A 26,052-nucleotide genomic window follows, 5' to 3' on the forward strand; every position below is an offset into this window, starting at 1 on the left:
GTGGATCGCAGCTGTCGTATCAGTGCTCCTGTAAACAGCTGCTGACTAGCTACAAACTCCCTGGGCTACTTTCCCTGGCCTCTCCAAACACCTTCTTTATGTCCTCACTACAGTACCTATCCTCCGCTGTTCTGATAATGCTTGCTTCTCCTCAATCTCCGCACATTCATTCTCTCTCGTCTCTCTCTCTCTACTCTCTCATCCACACTCAGCTCCGCTTGCTCCCAGCTCTCACCACACTGCTCTCCTCTTGCCTGACTTGGAGTAGCTCCTTTTTAAACCCAGGTGCCTCGTGATTAAGCCTGCCTTGATTGGCTTGCAGGTGTTCTAATTTAAAGTATTAATCTCCACTGCTTCTAGGTAAAGATCTTAATTGGGCCTCAGGTGCCTTGATTAACCTGGAGCAACTGCCATTTGGTTACCAGGGTCCTAGGGATTTGTTTAGCCTGGGGCTAACATACCTGTTTCTCAGTACTTTACTGTAGCCATCTGGCCTTGCCCCATCACAACCTGTAGAAACAAGAAAAATATCTACTCATTTAGACTCGGTGTTGTGAAAAGCACTTAGTAAGCAGATTTGAAAAAAATAAAATAAAAATCCTTTTGCTCATCCACTTAATCCTTCTAAGTGTTGTACCAAAGGTGGTTTAAAATGGGGTTTTATACACTTTTTTTTCCCCAAAGTTATTGATATCCCATTAGGTGAACCTCCCCACTACAAGCAAACTTTGTGCCTCAAACAAATAACTGCTATTTGTAGATCTTAGACTCTGAAATCTTCTGCAGTTGAAATTCCATCCTTCTGCCATACCAAATTTTTAGGCAATTAACTGATATTGAGCTAAATGACTTGTGGAGGTGCTTGCTCTAGTAGGTGATTGTTACATCACCAGCTAACTGTAGCGTAATGTGAAAACAGGCATTTTTTGATCCTTAAATCCTTTTCCTTTTTATTTTTTAAATGCTTTAAAGTATCTTAATGATCTTTGCAAACAATTAACCTTGCATACCCTTTGTAAACATATGGAGTAAATTTTGCCCAACAGTGACATGCAAGTTCCTCTGAGAGACACTAGCAGCTGTTTTACAGCATGAGGCAGCTGTATACAAATGTGAACAAAAAAGTGTTCTTCAATTGAGACTACAGGTTAAATCTGAGTCATAATGTGACTTATGATATTGCAGCTTGATGTGGACAGCTGGGTTAAGACCCTGACTTTACAAAAAAGTACAATGAGATTGTTAATAATGTTTGTTTAGGACCTTGGCTTAACATCTCATCTAAAAAACTGCTGTGATTTAAATCACTCTTATTATTCTGACATAATTAAATGTGGTGAGAATAACTTGGCCATTTCCCCCCCTTCTTTTTTAGGGTATGTGTACACTGCAATGTAAGCCCAGGGCTAGTGAGCCTTGAGTCAGCCTATCCATGTTAGGGAACCCTGGAATTGACTGTCAACATTGACTGACTGTATTTAAATCCTATGTTAAGACCTTTTTTCTAACCTATGCTTAAATTTAGGGCTCTGGCATCCACACTGACTCGGATCTACACACTGTAAAGTACCATTTCCCAGATATGATATACCTAGTGTCCACTTCCCAAGTGTGACCACTCCTAGCCCTAGGACTGTGGAGCAGTGTGGGGGGAAAAACTTTACTGCCTGCCCTTCACATTACAGAAAATTTGAGCAGCCTGCCAAACTCTTTGAAAACCCAGGAGGCTCTCTGATCGTATGCTTGCAGATCTGTGATTAGAAGAGAATGAGTTAATGCTGGCCTAAGCTGCTGCCATTCACCGTGGCGGGTGTGGCTTCTGTTTTCAATAGAGTGAATTGCAGATTTTTGGGATAGAAGATTAAGGAAGTTGTCTCATGGAATTGTGGAATAACTCATGGGCACAAATTAAACGGGGCAGCGTCTACACTGCAAAGTAATAGGGCTCAGGCTCTGGATCCTGGCTAGGCTTGAGCTCGGATGCTCTAGCTCTGCGGGGTCCCGGGACCCTGGGTCCAAGCCCTGAGTTAGTGCAGTTGCAGTGTGGATGCAAGGGAGGGGTTAGGTTTGAGCCTGGGCTCAAACGGGCTTATGTTGCAGTGTAGACATACCATTAGAGGCCTTCAGGCTGATTAAAATGAAGTGTGGAAGCCAGATGTAAGCTAGAAACTACATTTCCTTATTTTTTTGAAGAACAGAAATAGCTCCTATGTGTAACTTTCTGGGAGGCACTGTAAGAAATACTCTTAATGTTAAGTTAAAAATAAGAAAATAACCTTGGAAAAGGAGGTCTGGGGCTTAAGATTCTATTTACCTTTGTGAATGTGTACAACTGTCTTCCCTCAACCTATTGCAGACTGTATGACTTGGTAGTGCTGCTGCTTCTGACCACATCTGCTCACTGGTGATGTACTTGTGTACGAAGTTATTTCCTCTGACTTTTTTTCTTTAGCTGTGAGCCTGCTTCCTCCATTTACTTGGATATGTAGTCTCTCTTGAACCCCACACTTTACTCCCCTTTCACCACTCTTCCTCTCTGTCTAAATGCATTTTCCAGTCCTAGAGTTTCCTTACATCAGTTTTCTCTGTTCCTATGCTGCCAAGGGCCTTTTGAGAAAAACAGGGAGGGTACAGGCTTATTATTCTACAGTGGATTTGTTCTTTCCTTTTAATTCCAACTTGCATGCCAACCTGTTCTTCTCTGTGATCTACTCCCGTGCCTTCTACCTTGTATATGGTCCACCATCGCTCCCTGTGGGATCATGACTCTGACAGTTCCCTCCCTCCAGAAGAAAAGATTGGCATCATGGTATCAATCTCCTGGCCAGCCTCCCCTCAATATTCCCCATCTTCAAAACAGGTTCCGTTGCCCAAGGTTTATATAAATCATAAACTTGTGTGTGTGTGTAAACTATTCTGTTCTTGTATTTCACTTGGGAAGTTATTAATAACATAAAAATGATATAGCAAAATAGAACTGCTGTCTTTCTAGACTGTCCTGTTTTGCTTTTTTTACAGAAAGAAATTCAAGCCATGAGTCAATGCAATCATCCCAATATAGTGACCTATTACACGTCTTTTGTGGTTAAGGATGAACTCTGGCTGGTTATGAAGTTACTGAGTGGAGGTAAGTTCCTGATTGATTTTATTTATTTATTTTTTTGCTTGAGCTTGTTTAACTTTAAGATGATGTATTTGCATATGCACATTCTTTGTATTAATTCATCCAGTCCAAATACCTCCTTTGTGGGGAAGAGGAAGTAGAGGAACACACCGGCTCAATGGCATAACAGGGATGCTGCTTTTTTAATGTATATTATTCAGGCTGTGTGAGTAAACGTGCACTTTTGTCAGATCTAATCAGTTCTATTGTAATTATTTTTCCTTGTGCATTAAATTCATTTACTCATCTAAAATAAGAGTAAACAAACTACTGACTGGTTCTATTTCCCTCATCCTGTCCCTTCCGAAAAGAAGGACCAATACTATTTCATGCATATTAGGCCTGTAGCAAAAGTTGTCTGTTTTCTCTGCTGTATCACTTTTTTTTATTTTTTTTTTTTTAGACTGGATGTTTAAAAAGATTCCCACAGCTTGCATATTATTATGGACAATATGAAAACGTAATCATTGTCATCTTTGGGAGGGGAAAAGACAGAAAACTCCATGTATTTGCAGTTGGGAAACCAAATTTTTCCATGCTGGCAAATAATTTACTATATACTTTTATGTTACTAAATGTAACACAAGATCTCCAAGATCTGTTCTGATGGCAGCAGATGACTAGTGCACTTCTATGGTCAGAAAACAAATGTGGAAAATCTGCCTAAAATAACAGTTTGTTACTTGGGCTTCACTGAAATGGAGAAAATATTAAGCAATAATATGAAATATCTTTGTTGTACAACAGTTAATGACTAGCTAGAGCATCTGAGGACACAAAATGAAGCCAAATGATCATTTAATACCCTAGCTAGTCACTGTCAGGAAATGCCTAGCTGAAAAGACAATGTCGCTATTGAAAACTGTTGACATTAATTAAAAACAAAAGCTTTGTTTTGAAAAGTGATACATCACAATGCATGTTACTGAGTACGCAGTGCTCTCCTTAGAATACTTTTTCATTACTATGCACAATTTTTATTTTCAGTCCTGCAACTGGATTTCTGTAGGCATGGGATTTGGCCCACATGGATCTGAGTTCAGAACTGGGACCTTAGATGGAAACTCTTGAGGGCAGGAAACATATTTTAGGCTGTTTTGTAAAGTGTGAGTTTGTGTAAACTTTCAATGTATTGAAATGTATAACAACAATAGGGTAATAAAGTGAGCAGAAAGTTGAATGTTTTTTTTTTTTTTTTAAACCAAATGATTTTTTTGAGCAATGTGTGCACTTTATTCAAACAGCTGGAAGTTGAGGGTCTCTGTGCGAGCATATAAAGATTTTTAAATTGAAGCAGAATAGCTTAAGAGTAAAGAAGTGTAAATATTAAAATATAGGAACTAATAGAGATCAGATTTTCTAATATCTCAGTAATCACTGTGGTAAGACTGCTCAAACAGGTTGTTTGACTTGTTTTCCCTCCTCTTCACCTCGCCCCCATGGAAATCCGGCTTTTCAATTTAGGTTCAATGCTGGATATAATAAAGTATATCATCAACAGAGGGGAACACAAGAATGGTGTCCTTGAAGAATCTATCATAGCAACAATTCTTAAAGAAGTTTTGGAAGGCTTAGATTATCTACACAGGAATGGGCAAATTCACAGGTAGGTGCATGTATACAGTGAACTGTATTCTTAATTTCCATTTAATAGTCTTCACTGTGGCTGACACTGGTCAATCCTAATAGGTTGGTTAATTGATGCTTTTCTCCAAATACACCTCTACCTCGGTATAACGCTGTTCTTGGGAGCCAAAAAATTTTACCCCATTATAGGTGAAATCATGTTATATTGAACTTGCTTTGATCCACCGGAGTGCGCAGCGCCCCGCGTCCCCCTCCCCCCCCCTCTGCAGCTTTACCACGTTATATCCAAATTCGTGTTATATCGGGTGGCATTATATCGAGATAGTGGTGTATTAAAGGACTGTGTTCAATAATTCTTGGTGGTAGAAGCACTGTTTAGGCAGCTGGTGGACCTTGACTGGCTTATCATTGTTATCTTGTACTGTGTGTCTGTATCCAACTGTTGTGTCTCCTCTTCTACATAAATTGCAAGCTCTTTGGGGCTTTGACTCTCTTTTTGTTATGTCTGCATGGTGCATAGCACAATAGAGGCCTGATATGGGCTCCCTCTGACTTAGTATAAACCTACTTTGAAGGACCCATGAACACCTTTTGGACATGTTTTAAAAAAAATAGAAATAAAAAAATTGTATCTTAGTAAATGCCCACTTTTCATCTACTTTCCCCGCTGACTCCTAAGGTATAGATCACATGTAATTTTATGTTTCTTCCATTCACTCAGGCTACTCTATATGACTGCTATAGTGATATACATCTCTACCTTGATAAAACGTGACCCAATATAATACGAATTCTGCTATAACGTGGAAAAGCAGTGCTCTGGGGGGGGGAGGGCTGTGCACTCCAGTGGATCAAAGCAAATTCCATGTAACGCGGTTTCACCTATAATGTAAGTTTTGTTTTTTTTTTTGGCTTCCAAGGACAGTGTTATATTGAGGTAGAGGTGTACTGGTTATTTCCATGACTTGGAGTTTTGGTGTCAGAAGCACTATATCAGACATCGACAACCTTTCAGAAGTGGTGTGCCGAGTCTTCATTTATTCACTCTAATTTAAGGATTTGTGTGCCCGTAAAATATTTTAATGTTTTTAGAAGCTCTCTTTCTATAAATCTATAATATATAACTAAACTATTGTTGTATGTAAAGTAATAAGATTTTTAAAATGTTTAAAAAGCTTCATTTAAAATTAAATAAAAATGCAGAGCCCCCGGATGGTGGCCAGGACTCAGGCAGTGTGAGTGCTACTGAAAATCAGCTCGTGTGTTGCCTTTGGCACGCGTGCCATAGGTTGCCTACCCTTGCACTATATGTTGACCTCATAAGTATTGTTGGTTAAGACAAGGTTGGCTTTAAGGATGAGACTTTCAACAGTTTCTTTGCTTCATCCAGTAGTGTCTTTATTCTTTTTATTGTTTGCTTTCAAAAGGTGATCAATTAGTACTATGAACAAATGGCGTAAAATGGTACAGCACAGGCCCAATGCAATATTAGTTTGTTGCTCTTAAGTAGCATGTTTCATCTTCAAACTGCTTTTTGTCACATTAAGACACGTTTTCCTCACCTAGAACCCATGTTTCTTGAATTCCAATCTAGACCTTCAAAGGATGTGCCACAAACCTTAATTTGTTGCCCACGCTAACAGAGGAAGAGTCATTGCAGTCTAATGCTCGCCCTGTCCTCCAGATTAGGAAGAGATTTTTCTCAACTCTTTTTGTAATGGAGTATAAGAAGCTTGAGAAGAGCTATTTGTTTGAGTCTCATTACAAAACTGAATTGAGAAGTAATTCTCTTAAATCATACAGCAGCAGCATGGAAGCATTGTTTACAGTAGAATCTTTTACCTTCTTCTTGGCCAAATGGGTTGTCAGTGATTTTCCCTAGTAGACACTAAATTAAACAACTGAAGTTGCTGCTTCCAAAATGGCTAGAGTGTTTTTTGTTTTTCCCTTCACCACCACTTGCTTCCCTATTAAAATATATCAATGAGAAAGGAGTTAGTTAGTCAATGACACCAAATGCCAATTCTTTTCAGTAGATCCTAGGAAGATGGACTACTCAGATTCTTAATTTTTTTACTGTACGGTTATTGAAAGGAACATGTATTCTGTGCAGTTTAAACGGGTATAAATCTGTCATTTAAAAAATGCCCAATCCTATGAAGACTTAGGCACATGCTTTTGTTTTTAATTTTAAGAGTATGAATAGTGCCATTAGATGCGTGAATAAACTCACTGAATTCAGCGTGAAGCATGATTAGACGTCTTTGTAGGAGTGAGTTACAGAGTTTGATCTAGTCTGACCTCCTATATATCACAGGCCACCAGTAGCAGCTACATCAGTGATCCCCAACCTTTTTTGGCTGGCAGGTGCCTGCCCAAGGACCACAGCAGTGGCGGGGCACCCGCTGAAATGCTGCAGCAGCGACACCTCTTGATGACGTCACTTGTTGACAGCAAGCGGCATCAGCGAGAGGCGTCCCCGCCGTGGCATTTTGGTGGGTGCTCTCCCGGGGGCCAGGACGCGGGCACCGTGTTGGGGACCACTGAGCTACATTAATCCCAATAACCAAAATGAGACCAAAGTATTACAGCCCATCTAAGAAGCTTTGTAAACCACCTACGCAGCACATTAGTCAGGTGTAAATTTACAGTAAACTATTTAATCTCTTCCTATTAATCTTCTGTAAAATGCTCTAACCAAATTTAAGAAAGCAGTTTTATTTCTTTAAATTATTGCTGCAGTTATGGCAGTTCCTCACTGCAGAATTTTTTGAAAAGTTTCATTGGATTGTTAGAATGGAGACATCTACGGCCAGCCTCTGCAGTGCTGTTAAGGTGCAGCTCCCTTGAGGTCATTGGAGTTGCGTCCATTTACATCAAAGCTGAATTTGGGTCCTTAGTTTCCACTCAAAATGGCTTTGGCTTGTGTTCTTGCTGGTAAGATACAATTTCCTAGCTGCAGGGGAACAATTTATCTAGGGGAGGTGGTGGATTTGCTGTCACTTGGAGTATTTAAGACTAGATTTCTTTCTAAAAATATGATTTAATCCAGTTTGTGGGGGAAACTCTACGCACTGTGCAGGTGGGTTGGGCTGGATTGCCTCCTTAGTCTCTTCTGGCTTTGAAATCTGTGAATCCGCCTATCCCCTTCCTTCAGGGGCCCTAGGGAGAATAGGATTGCCTACCTTGCCTCAAGCTCAATTATTGCAGTTCTGCATTAAGATAATGATTTGTGCTCCAGTCAGTTGCCTGCATGAGTCAGGAAGGAATTTTTTTCCTGATGCACAACTAGCTAGATGTTTTCTGGGGTTTTTCCTGCTGTCCTCTGAAGCATTGGAGATTGGCCTCAGCTGGAGGTGGGATGAACTGGTGCTCTGAGGTTGTACAGAGTAGTCTTCTCTTAGATGAATAGCTGGTGTGTCTTTCTCTCATGGTCAGGGTTAAACTGATCTCCTGAGTTGGGATTGGGAAGGAATTTTCCCTCAAGTCAAATTGGCAGGAACTTTGCAGGTTTTTTGCCTTCTGCTGCGGCATGGGCTTGCCTGCTAGCATCATCTGGGTCTCTCACCTAATGACTTCTCTGCCTGTGGCCTGCAACAGTTTTAATCTCATGAGGACTGAAATGCTTTAGTCTAAAGTCATTGGGCTCAATATGGGGGTATTTGAGTGAAATTTTATATCTTATACACTGGACGTAGACCTAAATGGGTCCTTCTGGCATTAGACTCTGAAAGAATGCAAGCTCAGTTTTGCATGTCTATTTGCTTTTATGTAAGCTAACAAAATCATGTCCCTTCATTTTCCCCCCACACCTGCCTTTCATTTTAAACGTCAGTGGAGCATCTTTGCTACCTAGTTTTAGATCAGATAATCAACGTGTTTTGAGTGATTGAACCTTTTACTAATTTTACCTTTGTTTTATGAAGCTTTCTGTACAATAGCTATCATCACACATTAAATTTATTCAAAAAGTTAACTCTCTTCTTGTGCATTATAGGGATTTGAAAGCTGGCAATATCCTTTTGGGTGAAGATGGCTCAGTACAAATAGCAGGTAATGATGATGACTGAGGCCTAACAGTTAGTCAGTCAAGGGGAAATGGAAGTGAAGCTAAGTGATACCTTTGAGATTCCCCCCCTGGAAATGCTGTAGTATCTCTTGGGATACCAACTTCATAATGTGGGGGTGTCAGCTGAAAAATGTGGTGCAATAGCCCAGTTTGAGACTACATGATCTCCAAAGCAACAATAAAGCATCTGAGCAGAATATATCCTAGTTGCCTTACAAGCCATACCAACAGTGTCCAAAAACCTATTTCCTTTTTTCCTAGCATCTTGTAACTATCCACATGCATGGAAGAATTTTTTTACCTAGACTTAACAATTCATGTTGATGGCCTCTGCATTATGTCATGAACTGTATTTCTGTAAATTATTCTAATACATCATGTTGACTTTAAAGTCTACACTAAAATACAATGAGGATGTTTTTACAGTGACCTTGGCCTCAAGTCTCTTCTTGAAGATGTGTGGAGAGATGTTTAAGAGAAAATGCCTCCCTTTCCACTTTTAACATCTCATTATTTCATGATGGACACTCCAATAATCTCTAAGGCCTCTTAACGATGAGGTTATAACACACAGTAGTCATCTTAGTGGTAGTCTGTCAACCAAATAAGTTGTTAATTCTCATGATTGCTAGCCACTAGGCTGCATAAGTTTAGAAGAAGCTTTGAACATACCATGGGTTGTCCACATGACTTTTTGCATGGTTTTTTGTTTTTAAATAGATGTTTACAAGGACTTTGAAATAACACTGAACAGAGCAGAAACTATTAGTAGATTAGATATTGAGAGCAAGTCACTAATCAGAAAAATGTTAGTTTTCAGTTTGAGCAGAAATCTCCTTTGAACTAAATAGAAGTAACGTGGAGGTTTGATATCCGCCCCTCCTCTGAAAATCTAATATTAAAATTAATGGGATATTAAGTCGTCTGTGGCTTTTTCTATTAATGTTAAATTGAATTCAAAGGAAATAATAGGGCAAACTTATAGCTGTACCTGAAATCACATGGCTTCAAGTGTAGGACATCAGGCAATTGCTGAGACACTGTGACTTTTTTCTAAAACACTAGTTCAAGTATTTGAGATCCACTCATTTTAATAAAGGAATTACCCCAAACTCCATCCACATGATTGCATTAGATTGTTTTTGAAAAAGTGGTTCCAATTGATTTGTTAACTTTTGGATACTCTGATTATACCTTTGATCCTATGAAGGTCAAGCAGTCCTCTCATTAGTATTACTGTTTCTTACCAGGATTACCATATGTCTCTTTGGACAGTATATTGCTGCTTCTTGCTCTAGTTAGAATCCCTGTGATCAGTTCAGTTCTTTCCCTTCCTGTCCTTGGCATTACTCTCAGTGAGTAAGTCCCTTCACTGTGCTGCAAAGTCATGCAGTACATCCAGAATTAAGGAAACTCCATGACTGTGTGGACATATGGCATGTATCCTGTGGCATGTGGTTTTTATGGCACACTTTCTAGCTAGAAGGCTCTTCCACATCTTCACCTGGGGAGAATAATTGAATCTGAACTGTCTTTGCGAGTCCTTGCTGGTTTGAGCAGTTCATATAATGTGATTTGTTGTAAATCCTGCAACAGATATGCAAGATGAAAACATTTAAGAGCCTGAGAGTCATCAATTTTGATTTTTTTTACAATCTTTTGAAAAAAAAGTTATTCTATTTTTTTCAATGTTGTGGGTGCTCTGTATTTCAGTTTGTATGACTTAAAAATACATACAAGGACACACTCAAAAATTGCTTTTCATTGAACATTTTTTATGCCTCCCTTTGTTAACAGTTACACCTCCTGAGTACTATAATTAAATAATTTGTTCCTGACCACAGTATTGGTGGCTTTGCGTTATAAAATTCCGTTCAAAATGAGAAATATACAAAGACAAAATGGTTTATTGTTAAATTTTGTAAAGAATATTTGATAGTGCAATTGCTCTTCAATAGTCTCACTTTTTGCAAAGTGCTAACAAATATTGACGTTTCAATTTGTGTATAACAAATAAGAAACAGAAATTTTATGTGGACTTACTAGTGTGTTGTAAATTATTTAAAGTAGGGGGCTCAGTCCACAGAATCTCAAACGAAATTGAAGTGCGGAAAGAGAATGTCTTAGCCAAGAGATCCTGGGGTAGCGGAACAGAGTTGGGCTAGGCAGGAATGTAGGCAAACCTTTTGTATGGTGGTGGTTTTTTGGAATTAAAAAAAAAAAAAAAAACACAAGACCCCCGCAGAGCGCGTTTTTTTTTTTTTTTTTTTCCACGTCTTTCACCTTCCTCTCCTTTGTAAGTGAATTACAATTTCCTCTTTCACTTCTCCTTTGTAGTGAATAGAAAGATTTTTCAGCCTACTTTTCACTAAATGGTTTTAAAAACATTACTGGCCCAAAGTCCTGTAGCCTATTGAATACCAATAAGATTGTAACATCTAGTGCCTTGTGCAAGAGATAATTGGTACTTCATCAATGTTTCAGCCTTCTAAGCTTGACTTGCCTAGAGAATATAAAAAAGCCATGAACTAAGTGAAGGAACAGAAAACCAAGTCGAGATAAGGAGCACACTGTAATGAACAATCCCCTCTTGCTATCACAGTTGGAGACTGAGGGGGAACTGAAAGAAGGTATGGGCTATTTGGTAAAGTTTTTACTTCAGTCAGCATAAGTGACAGTTCTGTTGTTCTCTTAGAGCATGCAGCTTTAGTAATCTAGGGAGAAGGTCTTTCATTTCCATTTCATATGTAGCTGTGGGTGCAAAACCCTTGCATTTTCACCAGGCAGCTCCTCCACTGTTCATTGATGTGGCTGTGAATGACCACAGAACAGATTGTGTTTAACCAGACCTTTTTTCAGATGCTTTTGAGGCTGCCTCTTTTCAAAAATTTCAGAACAAAGGTACTTTTAGGCCCTGTTCAATATTAATCTTAGTTCTAAGCCTGGGAAAGTAGCTGGGTCATGCAGAGTGTTGTGAAGGTTTCCATCTTTATTAAAAAGAAAAGGGTTAAAACTTGCCACCTAATTTTGATTTTAGAGGAGACTTCAGCCAAAACAGCATAGTTTAGAGCTCTGAGTACAACAGACACCATGATCCCTACATTCACCAGCATTTTACTACAGAGTAACCTCCTCTCAATCCAGGGAAAAATTGGGATATTGGATACCACAGTGTAGTAAAAGTTGTCAAGTACTGATTTAGCACCGATGACTCCCTCCCCTCATCTACTATATAATAGAAATGTCTAACAAATCTTTTTTATTTGCAGGAAGGAGTATAAAGTAGAGTATAAAATAGGTTTGCCTCTTGCTTTCTAACCTTAATCAGAAGGTTATGTTCTTCTAAACAAACATAGTACACAAAAACCTGTCTCTTACCAATCCATCTCAGTCCTGACCTCTGTCACTCCTGCTATCCTAGTCCTGAAGCTCTCATGACTTAAGGCTGGCAAATTGTGCCATATAGGCAACTGTTTATGAAACATTAGATTGAGATGGTTGAACTGTTTTCCTGTGTGACACAGATCACGTTCAATCTATTTTTTTTTTTTCCAGAATAAACGTTTCAAAAGCTCCCAAGAATGTCTCTCTCTCCAAAGTGACTTGGGCACATGAGCTTAATGCCTGTTGACTTTCTCCCTGCACTGTACTCAGTGAGACTAGGGGTCATCCATGCATATGCTGCTTTTGAAAATGGACTCCTCCTAAATCACTTAAATACTTTGGAAAACTTTGCCACTAATGTATTAACTCACTGTGTGTGTGAGGCTGTCCCAGGCTCACCATTCTTTCCACTTGCAAGGCTCTTAAAAAGCTTCATAAACACCAATAGTTAACTTCTCTTCCTTGGCAGCTGCATGTACATTGCTACTGTCTCTTAGCACGAATGTGTAAGAGTTTGCTATCTAACGTCTTCAGTTTTGCCCACTTCCCTTTTCCCATTTGGCTAAGCGGCCTAACAATATAGGAAAATGTCAACGCTAAAGGCACATTTTTGGGTTAGGACATGGAAAGTTAAACCTCTCTGAACCTTTGAGTAAACAAACGGTATCTTTTGAAGGATCTATTACTGAGATACAAAGCTACTCAGTGAAGGAACGCTTTTTGTTATGACTTCTGTTCTTCTTGTTTCTCATCTGTATATGACTTGTCAAACACTGCAGTCTCCTGCTAGTTTAATATACATTTGAAAGTCATTGATATCAGTGAGGTCATTAAAATACAGAAAATACACTTATCTATTGGGCAGTATTTGGGTGATTATTATGAAGCTTTTGATTCTAGGTATTGTCTCTTGCCTTTGCCATTTGTAGAACATTGCAAAATATAAAATATGTATTAATAACGAGGCAGTAAATACAAATAGATGCATATAAATAAAATAAATATTTTAAAAAGGTGGTACACAGGCTTGAAGATAAAACAAATTTGGCCTGAAAAACAAAACTAAAATTCTCTCTCATCTGGATAACTCACTTCATGAAAAATTAACAGATAAACCTAGAACTGAAATATAGATAACATTGTTCTTCATATTTCAGTACTCAGTGCGGAATTGCCTGGTCAGACAGAAGAACTGTGTTCAGGAGACATTACCTATTAGAGAATATTGACAGGTCCCAAAGCAGCAACTCCTAACCTACAATGTTTTATATAAAACAAAAGTGCTTCATGCAGCAGGCCCAGATTCTCAAAGGATCTTCGTTTAATCCTTACCAAACAAGTTGCAGGTCAGGTCCCTGAAAACATATTTAGATGGCAAACTTAAATGCATTGTCTTTTTTGGTTCCCTCCTATATCTCTACACACAGAAAAAACAATCTACTTGTAAACTACTTACTGGCAGGACACTTGATGATAGCTTTGTGGAGAGTAATGACAAAGTATCAATGACCAAACTCTAATTCCATTTTAAACCAAAAGTAAAATCCTAAATGCCAATCCCCATCAAGGTCAGTGGGGAAATGAATGAGAGTGGGTCCAAGTTTGGTTCTGTAATGTCTCAAAGACCTACTTTAGTTATGCTGTTGTGAAAGCACAAAAATGCACAGCCACATGCTGAGAAGACTGGGCTCAAGTGTGAGTAAACTCCTTAAATTAAGGAGTGCATTCAAGTCCTATGAATCAATTTTAAAAAAGTAATTGTTAGGACAAGTTAAGAATTGCTTGCTTAAAAAAGGGAATGCATAAGAGGCTGTGTTCTTAGCAGTAACAAGCCCTTTAATGCTCTCTGTTCAAAAATGATGTCTAATTGCAGGGTATATTAAGATACAGAACTCTGCAGTCCAGCATGAGAGCATCAAATGTTGCACTGATTTTACAAACTGTACAGATAATATAAAAATCTCAAATACTTGTAGGGAAAGACTGAACAATACAGCAGAAACAATCATGTCTATGTTCTGTTCTTGGTTTCTGACCAAGAATATAGCTTTTTATTGCCCATGTTGCCTTACTCATCATTGATATTAATTGTCGTCTTTTGCTGTGGTCTCCAGGACGTCTTTGCAGATGAGCCCTCCCACCACCCACCTTTTTTTTTTTTTTTTTTTTACTGTATTAAAAATGAACAAGACCAGGAAGAAATGATAATCAACAGCCAGAAAAAGTAAGGAACCTTAGAAGTAGGGTACAATGATCATAAAATACAAATTTGAAAACTTGGTGGCTCAATTCCCTTGAAGGCAAATGGAATGTAATCTAATACTCTCCATATATGCCAAAATTACTGGGGCAGTTGGAAATACTGCAGTCCTTTTAAGATAAGAACAGCCATACTGGGTCAGACCAATGGTGCATCTATCCCAGTATCCTGTCTTCTGATAGTGGACAGTGCAGATGCTTCAGAGGGAATGAACAGAATGGGCAATTTTGAGTAACTCAAAATGTTGTTCCATCCCATCTATTGGCAGTTTGGAGTTTAGGGACACCCGGAGCATGTGTCCCTGACCATCTTGGCTAAATTGCCATTGATGGACTTATCTAGTTGGTTTTTTTTTAGTCAGTTATACTTCTGGCCTTCACAACATCGCATGGCAATAATTCCCCATGTTGATGGTGTGTTGTGTGGTTTGTTTTTTAACCTGATGTCTAGTAAGATGACCTTAACAGAAGAATGTGAACTGAGGAGATAAGGCGGCTGTTCTGTGTGTCTAACATGTTTGTGTAGTTTTGCCATATGTTGAAAAGATAACTCTCAGCTTAATTTAGCTATACAAAAGTTTTATAATTGGACTCCTATTTGAAAATATACATATTTTTTCTGTTTAATTTTGGTATGAGGGGAAAGGGTGAACTTTTAATTTAATTTTTTTTAATGTGTTCCAGATTTTGGTGTTAAGTGGCATCTTAGCAACAGAGGTGATGTTACCCGTACAAAGTAGAGAAAACCTTTGTTGGTACCCCATGTTGGATGGCACCTGAAGTCATGGACAGGTATCTTTATGACTAATAAATGCACTTGTATCTATGACTTACGTTTTAAAACACCACACTAAAACTTCTTTTTTGCCTGCAATAGGTGAGAGGTTATGATTTCAAGGCCGATATGTGAGTTTTGGAAAACGCCATTGAATTAGCAACAGGAGCTGCACCTTACCACAAATATCCTCCTATGAAAAGTAATTACCCTTGGGAAATTATTTATATTAGTGTTGCTAAGTAACATTCAGGTCTTTACATGAGAAATTTCTAGCATTTCTCTTTTAATCACTTGGGATTGCTCTACTTTTAGCTATTAATAAACAGTCTTTGTGAGATTAAATGGGAGAGACAAGATTGTCCAGACCATAGAATTGGAAGATGGGATCCCTGTTTGTTCCTTGCCCTGGTTCTGCGTGACTATGAGCAAGTTGTCATGTGCAGTTTTCTGGCAAGATGGCTCTGTCATTGTAGAGCTCACATGTGGTAGCTCCTCTTTGACTTCAGATCAGATTTTGTTCAATCACAAGTAATGTATTTTCTCTACAACTTCCAGCCCTTTGGCACACCTGGTATGTAAAGGTCAAACGCATTTTGGCTTGCACATTCTCACCAGTAACAAAGAATCTCCAAACCAGAAATTAGCTAACAGTTTGTTGTGGTTGCGACCGAAAGAGGATTCACATCTGTTTACCATAGCAGTAAAAAGTAGTTTAATCTTGGAAGCATGTTGATGCTAAAGTATTGGTGTGTTCAAGTCGCTGCCTCGAGTGTGCATCTGATGGAGTAGAAGGGTGCTTCTTTTAGTCACTTTCCTGATCATACTTGTTCAATTGTAAAATTAGGAAGATGGGGGAGGGGGCTTGTAAGATTCAGGGCACATAAAGCACTCTGAAGTCATCAAATGAATGATGGTGATGGAATTGCAAACTCATTATTCTCAAAAATGGCAGAAGCTGCAATAACTGACGTTGTTTTGGGAAATTAAGATTTTATTGTGCTGACCATAGAGTTCACTAAAAATAATCTTAAAATTGAGGACTACTCAGACACACATTCTCCCACTACCTTTCTATCATACGAATCATGGGACTGGAGGACCTCAAGAGGTCATTTAGTCCAGTCCCCTGCACTCATGCAGAACTAAGTATTATCTAGACCATCCCTGACAGTGTTTGTTTAACCTTCTCTTAGAAATTTCCAATAACACAGATTTCACAACCTCCCTGGGCAATTTTTCCACGGTGTTTAACCACCCTGACAGTTAGGAAGTTTTTCTTATGTCTCCAACTTAAATCACCCTTGCTGGAATTTAAGCCCATTGCTTCTTGTCCTACTCTGAGGTTGATGAAATTTTCTCCCTCCTCCTCAGAAAGCCTTTTGTACTTGAAAACTGTTATCATGTCCCCTCTCAGTTGTCTCTTCTCTGGACTAAACAAACTCAGTTTTTTTCAATTTTACTCATTGGTCATGTTTCTCGACCATTAATAATTTTGTTGCTCTTCTCTGCACTTTCACCAATTTGTCCACATCTTTCCTGAAATGTGACGCGGAACTGGACACAAAACTCCAGTTGAGATCCAATCAGCACAGAGTAGACCGGAAAATTACTACTTGTATCTTGCTACAACACTCCTCATAATTACTTCCCAGGATGATGTCTTTTATTGCAACAGTGTTATACTGTTGAACTCATATTTAACTTGTTGATCCACTATGACCCTCAGATCCCTTTCTGCAGTACTCCTTTCTGGGCAGTCATTTCCCATTTTGTTCCCTGTCCCATTTTATAAATAGCATCACTATCCCTGAAGTTTACATCAAAAGATTAAGAAGTCTGAAGTTAGCTTGATCTTTGCTTTTCTGGGAAACATTCTAGGGTGAATTTTAGTGGGGAACATTTAAAAAGGAACATTTCTCAGATGAAAACTGAAGTAGTTACTGCTGTTCATATCTCTTTTATAATTGCTAAATTACTTTTAAAATTCTTAAATGTTACATGTTCTTGAACTTAGAAGAAACTTTATAATTTCATTTCATTTGTTTTTAATATGTTAAATTAGCAGCAACTGGTGAACATAGCAGTATTCTACACAACCCTCAGATTGAAACATTCTGTCCGAAGTGTTACAAGAGTTAGAGTACCATGGCATTTCAAAGAGGAGTTGTGATGGTTTTCCCCCCAGTTTCTTTTTTGCCTCCCCCCCCCCTCTTTTTTTTTGAACTCTGTAAACACTAGTTGATTGCTTATAGCAGGCTTCACTATTATGACTCGTCTCTCGTTTTACGAGAATTAAACTGACTAATCCTGATGTGAAGGCTTAGCAGAAACCTTTTTCAGTGTTTTACAATACAGCTGTAGTTTTTGGTTCTTGTTTTTATTTCCCCTTATCTCCTTGGTGAATAGTAAATTGTCTTTTATTCTCTTGTCAAGTATACTTGTCATTGGCCTAAGAGGGTTGTGTGAGAATGTTTACATGTGGCTGTATATGTTAGTGCAGACTTATGTATTTGAGGCTCGTGTTAAGAGTCTGGTTTTTTTTTTTAGCTAAACAACTTTCATTTTAGTGAAACTGTCTCATTCAAGTGCTGATACAACATAAAAGTCCATTACAGTATATGAAGAACTCATTAGCTGAGCCTGACCTTTGTTACCTTTTGTATTAAATTTCTGTTCAAGTAGTCCATATTTTGATGTTTATAATGCACTTCTCTCTGATAATGAGCTTTTCTATTCACTTGTTTCTGCTAATTCCAGGTAGCTTTCTTGGCTTAATGTTTTGATAGCTCCCCTCTTTTTCCCCACTCATCTCTTTGCCTATTACTTGATCAAGGTCTTCATTATCCTTTCCTGGAGTTAAAACAAGCTGCTCCAAGTTGCATGGCTTCATCCTTCAAAGATAAATTGCTTCCTTTTTTCCCTCACCCCCTTTTCCATCCCATGCTTTTCCTGTATGCATAGCTCCAACAACAAACTTCCTGTGTAAGTATTTTAGCACTGGTCACTTGCAGAATAATATAGAAACAATTCTCTCTGCCTTCCGTAACTTTTACAAGGTGTCCAGATGGAACTTATCTGGAGGAAAGGCCATCCTAGGGATACTTCCAGACCTTTGTCTTCACAAATTGATGGCTTTAGCTATATGCTATCTATATGTCCTCCACGGTCAGATATATGGCATTGTGAGTGATGTGCCACAGGCTTGATTACAGGTAGGGGGGAGAACTGGTTTGAGTATTACCTGTCAGCCTTTACAAAACACTGTGCAGAAACCTATGCAATCCCAGACTTGCCACTCAACGTTTTTTCATTCTTTTTAGAATGGCTTTCCTGTTTCTTTTGGAATCTTTTGATAGACTGGAGCCATATGGTCTTCAGGACTGTTAAATTATTTCTGAAGACCACCAACTCAAAACTAAGAAGTGGGTTTCATAGTATGTCTGTCTGAACATCACACAGTATCAGAAATAGATGGAGCAAAGTGAAGGTCTGATAGATGAATGAACCCCATAAATGTGAGAGTAATGTGTAATTTATTACCCTGGTAAGCACTGTGTGATACCTCAAGGTGTGTTAAACATGACTGTTCTATGTTTTGTGGAATGTTTGTATCCTATTTCATCTATTGTGATGTAATTTCATTGAGACACTTACTGTGTCACCTTTTGGTTTTACTATAGGTGTTAATGCTGACATTGCAAAATGACCCTCCCACTTTAGAGACGGGTATAGAGGACAAAGAAATGATGAAAAAGTATGGCAAATCCTTTAGAAAACTGATTTCACTATGTCTTCAAAAAGACCCTTCCAAAAGGTATGGCTTTTTTGTTGTGTAAAATGGAATTAGTCCAAAATTCAGTGAAGACTACTTTACTTAACTTTAAATATCTTTGATAGGATTTTTTCTTAAATATTGATTTGGAAAATCCTTGACTTTCCTAAATATTAGGTCTTTGGTTTGGGGAGAAGGAGTTGGCTGTTAAGCAACTTGTTGAAACTTGATAATTTAATTAACTTCATGTACTAGTATGCAAATATTCTAATTTTGTTGCACAAAACACTACTTGAACATTTTGAAAAATCATGGTCCCTACCTTGAAGAGCTTACAGTCTCTAATCTGAAACAAACAAAAAACCCTCACTACTTCTTGCAAGCTCATATTAAAGATTATGACCATGCTGATCAAGCTGAGCTTTTACTGTCTGAACATACTGACTGCTTGAGCCTAAACCAGAAAATGCTGTTGACCTTCTTCTTTTTTTCCTGAGATGAGCTTATTTCTAACTCTACGTTGTCACTTGTGCTGTGTAACAATACTATCTCGAGAGGGTTAAGGTGTCTTTTATGTTGGAGATAAATAGTGTAAACAACTGAATGGCTCTGAGCTAACTTGAAAATTAGATATTCCCTCTTTCTTCTGTTTTATTCTGAATCATACATTTCTGCTCTATTTTTGTGACTGAAATACTCCAGATAATTACACTTTGTTCCAAAACTGTTGGTAACGTCCCACAATGATGTCTCCCATTATCCTTTTAATAGTTATCTATGTAAACCCATTTTGTATGCTTCTCTTGCTTGGAGGCACATTCTGTAATTAACATGTTTTCTTAGTGTATTTAATAAATCATGTATCTGTTTTAGAAGTTACGGTGCTAGTAGTGCAAAACAATTCTCCTTATCTGAGTCACCTTACTCACTGCTCTCTTATCTTATTTTCATGGTGTAATTTGAGTTTTTAGTGGTGTTACAATAGTGTAAAATTAGAGTAATATAGTTGTGAGTCAGACTTAGCCTGCTGTAAATCAGGATAAATATGGTCAGAATAATAAGGCTTAGGAACTGAGAGCAGAGATAATAGATCAAGAATAATTAAGAAATAATAAGTGCAAACAAGAGACCTTTTTTAATTTCCCAGAACCCCTCAGAATTCGTCCTCTTGGCTCAGGGGATCATTTGTGTAATATCTTGAGATTCCCCAGACCTTTGTAGTCTGTCTCATTAACTTTAAGTCCCCAGAGTCTGGTTATGCTTTAAGCATAGTCCTACAACTTGCAGACTGCTTAAATACATTTTAGTGTTTTTCTTTAGATTAAAACATGTTCTGGAAAAAACAACTTTTATTATGGTTACAAATTATTGTAGAAATGGCTCAAATCTTTTCAGGGCACGATTAAACTGGTGCAAAAATATGATTGTCCCTAGGAAGTTAGCAGTTGCAGTAGTTTTCCGTGTCTCTGTGGTAGTATCTGCTGCACACACTTGATTCCTCGCAGTGCAGTTCCCAGGGTTAGCTGTTCTGCATTAAGTATACCAGTGTGTGACCATCAGGGTATTAACATTCCTGGTGACTTTCTGCTTGTTTAGTGTAAAACTAAACTACAGTGCTAGTGTCCACGCCTGGCTTTCTGCTGTTAGATCTCACTACAATAGATCTTTCAGTTTTTTCTTTTAAAGCTTCCATTGGTTTGCCCATTTTGAAAAGGAAGCTTCTAGGTGTGTCACCTATTCACACATCCAAGTACTGTGGATATACTGGATGTGAAAAATGGTCTATAAAACTTTGTTGTCTATCTCTAAATTGGATAGTATTCTCCTTGATGGCAGGAGCGCTCGCTCGCTCTCTCTCTCTCTCTCTCTCTCTCTCGCGCGCTCTCTCTCTCTCTCTCTATACCATGTGTGGAACATGTGAACTGGGCTTACTTAAATAATATCTTTCTTCCTGGTCTCTTCTTCCCTTTCTCTCCAAAACCTTATACCACATGAAATAAGAATGGCAAATTAACAAGCTAAGCAAGCTTTTAATCAACACAGAATTTGCAACTTTGTTTGGACACTCCATCTACATTGGGTTATAATCACATCTTTTCTTTAAACCCATGTAACTTCTGTGTGGAGACAAGCCCTTGTGACCTCATTCCTGAATTACTGTAGGTTCTTCTTATATTTTAACCACTCATAGACAAATGCATTGAGGCATTAATTGGTCTTTGTTTTGGTTTCCGTTCAGTCCTCTTTATCCTCTGCAGTGGGGATGATAGAACTTATTTTTCTGTTGAAAGTCCACTCTTCCATTGAAAATTAAACATTAATTTGTGAAAAAGTGTCTGTGCAAAGTTAGAATTTTTCTTTCCTTCCCTCCACTGGAAAAAACTGAATGCCCAAAGACCAAAATACTCTGATTCAGATATGCCACCACGGTGCTCATGGGGTTTGTGGTTTTGTTTCCTCATATCCCCAGTCCCTTCTATGGGCCATGCTTCCCAGCTAGAATACATCTCCTATAATGCACCCTGGCCAGGGATTCCCATGATGTACCACCTTCCCTCACCAAGAAAGGGACAGTGGTGCATCATGGGAAACTGAGCCCAATCTATAATGAAGTAAAGGAACATCAGATACTTGAAATACATTCCCCTGAGGCACCACAGCAGCATTTTCAAATCAGTTGTTGTGGGTTGGGTTTTTTTTGGGGGGGGGGGGGGCGTTGTTTGTTTCAGCACAAATTAAAAAACAAATATTTCATGTCTTTCGGTTGAAATTTTCTAGGGAGGGTGGAGAACCCAATTTCTGACCAGCTCTGCTTGACAGTCAGACAGATATATTCATAGATCCTCTGCTGTACCTCTCGGCAAAAGTGGGCGAATGTTGCTCCTCTTCGTTCAGAAATATAGCATATCATTAGGGTAAACATAACCTTGCAACCAGATTGTCATTGACTTCAACTGCTGCATACTTCAAAAGTATAAATTCAGGGGGGTTTGGGAGGAAGAGCGCCAAACAGATAACAGGTCTTCATATCGCTGAAATAAAGGGCAATTGGCACTTACCTCACTATTGGGAAAAATTTAAATTATCCTTTCATCTGTATAAGCTGATTGTTCTGGAGCAGGCGTAGTCAATAAGTGGACCACGGGCCAAATCTGGGCCACCACACACTTTTTTGAACAGACTCCAAAATCTTTTTATTTATTATCGCTGTTGTTGTGTATTATTTTCTCTGGAGTCTGGACCTTGACAAGAAATTTAGACCTTGACAAAAAATAGACTACCCCTGTGTCTGGAGCATTGTTTAGGCACATGGGCAGGGTCATCTAGGGAAGCATGCATTGTTTTTTTAAATGACTAAATGGAGGTTGTAGGTCTTGGCTTTTTAATTCACAAACACTGGCCATTTTTTTTCCTTTGAAATGAATTTAATCAAGGACAGGATGTTGATTATATCCAGTGCTTTCACCATCTAGGAACCTCATCTCACAATGTATATAGTGAATGAATATGTATATCATTATGGATTTTAAAATTAATTTTGCAGCTAACCTTGCTGTTCATTCAGCAGTAATTCAAAAGTATCATGTCATTTCATGAATGTCCTGTACAGTATTCATTAGGGGGGATATTTGTTTCTGCTCTAATTTATTATTGATCTTTCAGGCCCACAGCAGCGGAACTTTTAAAATGCAAATTCTTCCAGAAAGCCAAGGTAAAACACTTAACTCTACATGTAAATCTGCTCTGTCTTGCAATCTATGTGAATCTCCTGTTTTCCTTGTATTGGGTTTAACTGTCTAAATGTTGGTTTTTCAGAATAGAGAATACCTGATAGAAAAGCTTCTGACTAGAACACCTGATATAGCACAAAGAGCCAAAAAGGTAAGGTTCTTCACACTTTTTTTTCTAGCCAATAGGATATTGTCCAGAGACCAGCATGGGGGGAGGAACTCAGTATATTGATTTTTTTTTTTTAACTGTCAGAATGTAGCAATTCTCTTACTAACCCCCTTGCAGATGGTGACTGTTTAAAATGACTGGCTTCTGAGGTTGAGCTTTCTCCAAAAAGTCTTAGGTCACTTTGACTTCCTTCCTTATTGTGCCTTGCCAAGATGGTAAGATATATGAGAGAGAGTTTTTATTCTTTACATTTTTAGTTACAAAGCTATAAAAGCTGGAAAATTCTTAGTTGTTCTTAGGAGGTACAGAAAATGGTGAGCATATAGAGCCACAGACAGAGGAAATGAAGTAATAAATTCAGGACATAAAATACAATGTTAAGAGCTCATCAAGCAATATTTACAAAGGATTACCTGGTTAGTGTGCATTTCCATATAACTATTATAAGTCACAAAGACTTCAGTAAAAATTGTTCGGTTAGGAAGAAGCTGGCAGCAGGGCACTTCCAGAGAGGAATACTTGTTCTCTGACCAACAGACTGAGCCCTTGTTGAGCCATGTGCTGCAAGGCTTTGCTCTTCTCTTGGGCTTTCTGAGAGGCTGGCTTGACTGAGATTTCAAAGGGCTAAGGTAGGAACTTACTTCAGGAGTCTTGTGGCTATTGACTCAATGTAATTTTGCAAGAACGAGGTTTTTTTTTTTGTTTTTTTTTTTTTAATATAACTATTGAAGAAGCCTCTAGAGTTCAGAAAAGACATTTTTCAATAAACTCAAAAATATATACTTTAAGCTACTCGCTCTTGAATTTTTTGTTCCCCAATAAATAAAGCGCAGTGCTGGGACATAGAGGTTTTCTGAGGTCTAACTTTTTTAAAGCCAGACCCAAACCTGACTACACTGCAGTCATTCCTGAGCCTGAGAGCATAGAATTGTTTCCAGACCTGACCCAACTCTGACAATTGTAGGACATTAATTGTGCTCAAGGAGCTATGGGCACAGCACTGGGGTTACTGCCTGCAGGCTCAGGTGAGGTATTCCATGCTCAGAAGATCAGTGGGATTTTTGCCCCCATGGAAGTTGGGGCCTGAAGGAAGTGGTGATGAGTTCAGCCCTGCTTACTGGAAAAGCTGCCTTGTCTGCAGGAACCAGCAGGCCAGCAGTGGTTTGCTCAGACACCCCATCTCCACGATCTGGCCAAGCAGCTGGATCATCTGCTACCTAGCAGTGCAGGCTGAGGACTCGGACTGCTGTGTGCAGGCCCAGATGGAGAGAGGGGCACCCGCCCCTGAGGAGGCTCAACCTGCCAGAAGCACTGTGATGCTTCCACCCACCTGGGCAACAGCAGCACCATTACAGCCACCACTCTCCTTAAATGCATCCTTGTCCTGCTTCTGGGAGATTGAATCCTGTGGCTCCACCAAAGTCATTCCTGCTTGGGGTATGGTACTGTCAAAGGTGGGACAATAGGGTCTTGGTCAGATGGGCTGGGGAGCGAAGGGGATGTTGAGGGGAGGGGGAAGTATAGGAGAAGAGGGGAGGAGAACAGAGGATTGTGGGCCTGGGGAAAGCAGTGTAGGGCCTGGGGAAAAAGGTGGGAGTGGGGAGGAGAAGGCAGGCTGAAGGTCTGGAAGGCGGCACAGGGAAGAGTAATAACTAATATAGGCTAAAAAGGAAATCTGGTGAGGGCTTTAGGAAGTTTGAACCATGTGTGTACACACTAAAAAAAAAAATGACCTGACCCAAACCTGAGAGTGTCGGATAGTTTTTATACCTGACCCAACACGTATAGTCAGTTCCCATTGGGTTACAGAACTCTACTGGAAATCAGTGACAGACAATAGGGATCTGTGGCATGGTGGATGGTGGTAGGGACTCCTTTATTGCAGTACTTGTTCCCCTCGACCCAATTGTCGAGTAAACCCTGAGTTAACCACATCACACTCTTTGATCTAAGTTAATATGTAAATACCTACATTTACTACAACACCCTCAAAACTTTTACTTGATGATATGAACGCCCATATAATAAATATTAATAGCTATATACTGAATGTAATTATACCTGCCCGTTTACTGTTTACTGCATTAAGCCTGTTATACAGACTTTTTTACCTTGAAGATACATTTCTTTGCAGTAATTGTAGCCACAAGTTCCCTTAATCAGCAGTTCACAGGGGAGGGAGAAAGGGACCATGACCCCAAGCTCATTTATGTAGCTGGGAGAAGAAGTGGGGAGGAAATAACACTTCTTCACACAAAGGGTATCCGTCAGACAACCATATTCCTCATTCAGCCGCAATGCTTATCTATCCTTAACAAGCAGAAGGGAAAGGAAAAGGATGGCAACTTTATCTATCAAGCGAAGAAATAGTGCTTGCCTGTGCCTCACTCTCTATTACCATGATAGCGGTTATCCCGGTTGTTACTTAACCCTTACGTATCCTAGCAGGCAGGAGGAATGGAAGACTTGGAGGGGGCACAGTGAGCACCACATCTCTTTGCCCATGTGGTGACAGCAACATGTATTGGAAGGAGTTTGTGTAATTTGACTTTAAAAGGGAAAAAATAGGATTTTTCACTTTTATACCACAATAGGAATCACCATAATCTTCTATCTTTGAAGACTGGTTTCTAAATCTTTTATAGCGTGGACCACATTTGAAATAGTTTGTCTCCTCACCATGCAGACGAGCCTCCCTTCTCATTCATAATCCCATAATATCTCAGTCACCTGCAGCAAATTCTCATTATGAGATAAAGTTACGTTCAATACTTTCCTAAAGTAACTTTTCATTCGGAAATGAGAAGCCAGCACAATACTATCTTTCCGTGGACCACCATCAAGTACTCCTGAGACCACAATTTGGGCACCGCTGCTCTCAGATTCAGGATAAACCCCAGCACTTCTTCCACCCTCTGAGGATTGCAAGAAAAAGGACAGTTTTGAGAGAGCTGTAAATGCCATCGTGTACTAAAAATGCCAATAGAGTAAACATCTGCCAACTGCAGTGTAAACTGAAAACTGTTAAGTTTTCAGCTAGTGAAGACATTAAATGATTTAAGTTTTGAAAAGCCTAAATAATTAATATTCATTGGAAATTTAAGCTTTAATTCACTTACAATTTTCAGTTGGCTGCTATT

The 26,052-nt window shown here is 39.0% G+C and overlaps 1 protein-coding gene across 1 annotated transcript in view; it reads left to right on the forward strand.

The window, feature by feature from the left end:
* The window catches only part of STK39 (serine/threonine kinase 39), a 177,299-nt gene that overhangs the window by 48,191 nt on the left and 103,056 nt on the right, over positions 1 to 26,052 (forward strand). Inside the window, 9 exon segments of the mRNA XM_075070137.1 lie at positions 3,019 to 3,127; positions 4,628 to 4,769; positions 8,748 to 8,803; positions 15,147 to 15,191; positions 15,194 to 15,254; positions 15,345 to 15,438; positions 18,921 to 19,054; positions 22,676 to 22,724; positions 22,829 to 22,894. Coding sequence (XP_074926238.1) covers positions 3,019 to 3,127; positions 4,628 to 4,769; positions 8,748 to 8,803; positions 15,147 to 15,191; positions 15,194 to 15,254; positions 15,345 to 15,438; positions 18,921 to 19,054; positions 22,676 to 22,724; positions 22,829 to 22,894 — 756 coding nt within the window.

This window comes from Chelonoidis abingdonii, chromosome 10, assembly GCF_003597395.2.
Source record: "Chelonoidis abingdonii isolate Lonesome George chromosome 10, CheloAbing_2.0, whole genome shotgun sequence".
Classification (NCBI taxonomy): Eukaryota; Metazoa; Chordata; order Testudines; family Testudinidae; genus Chelonoidis; species Chelonoidis abingdonii.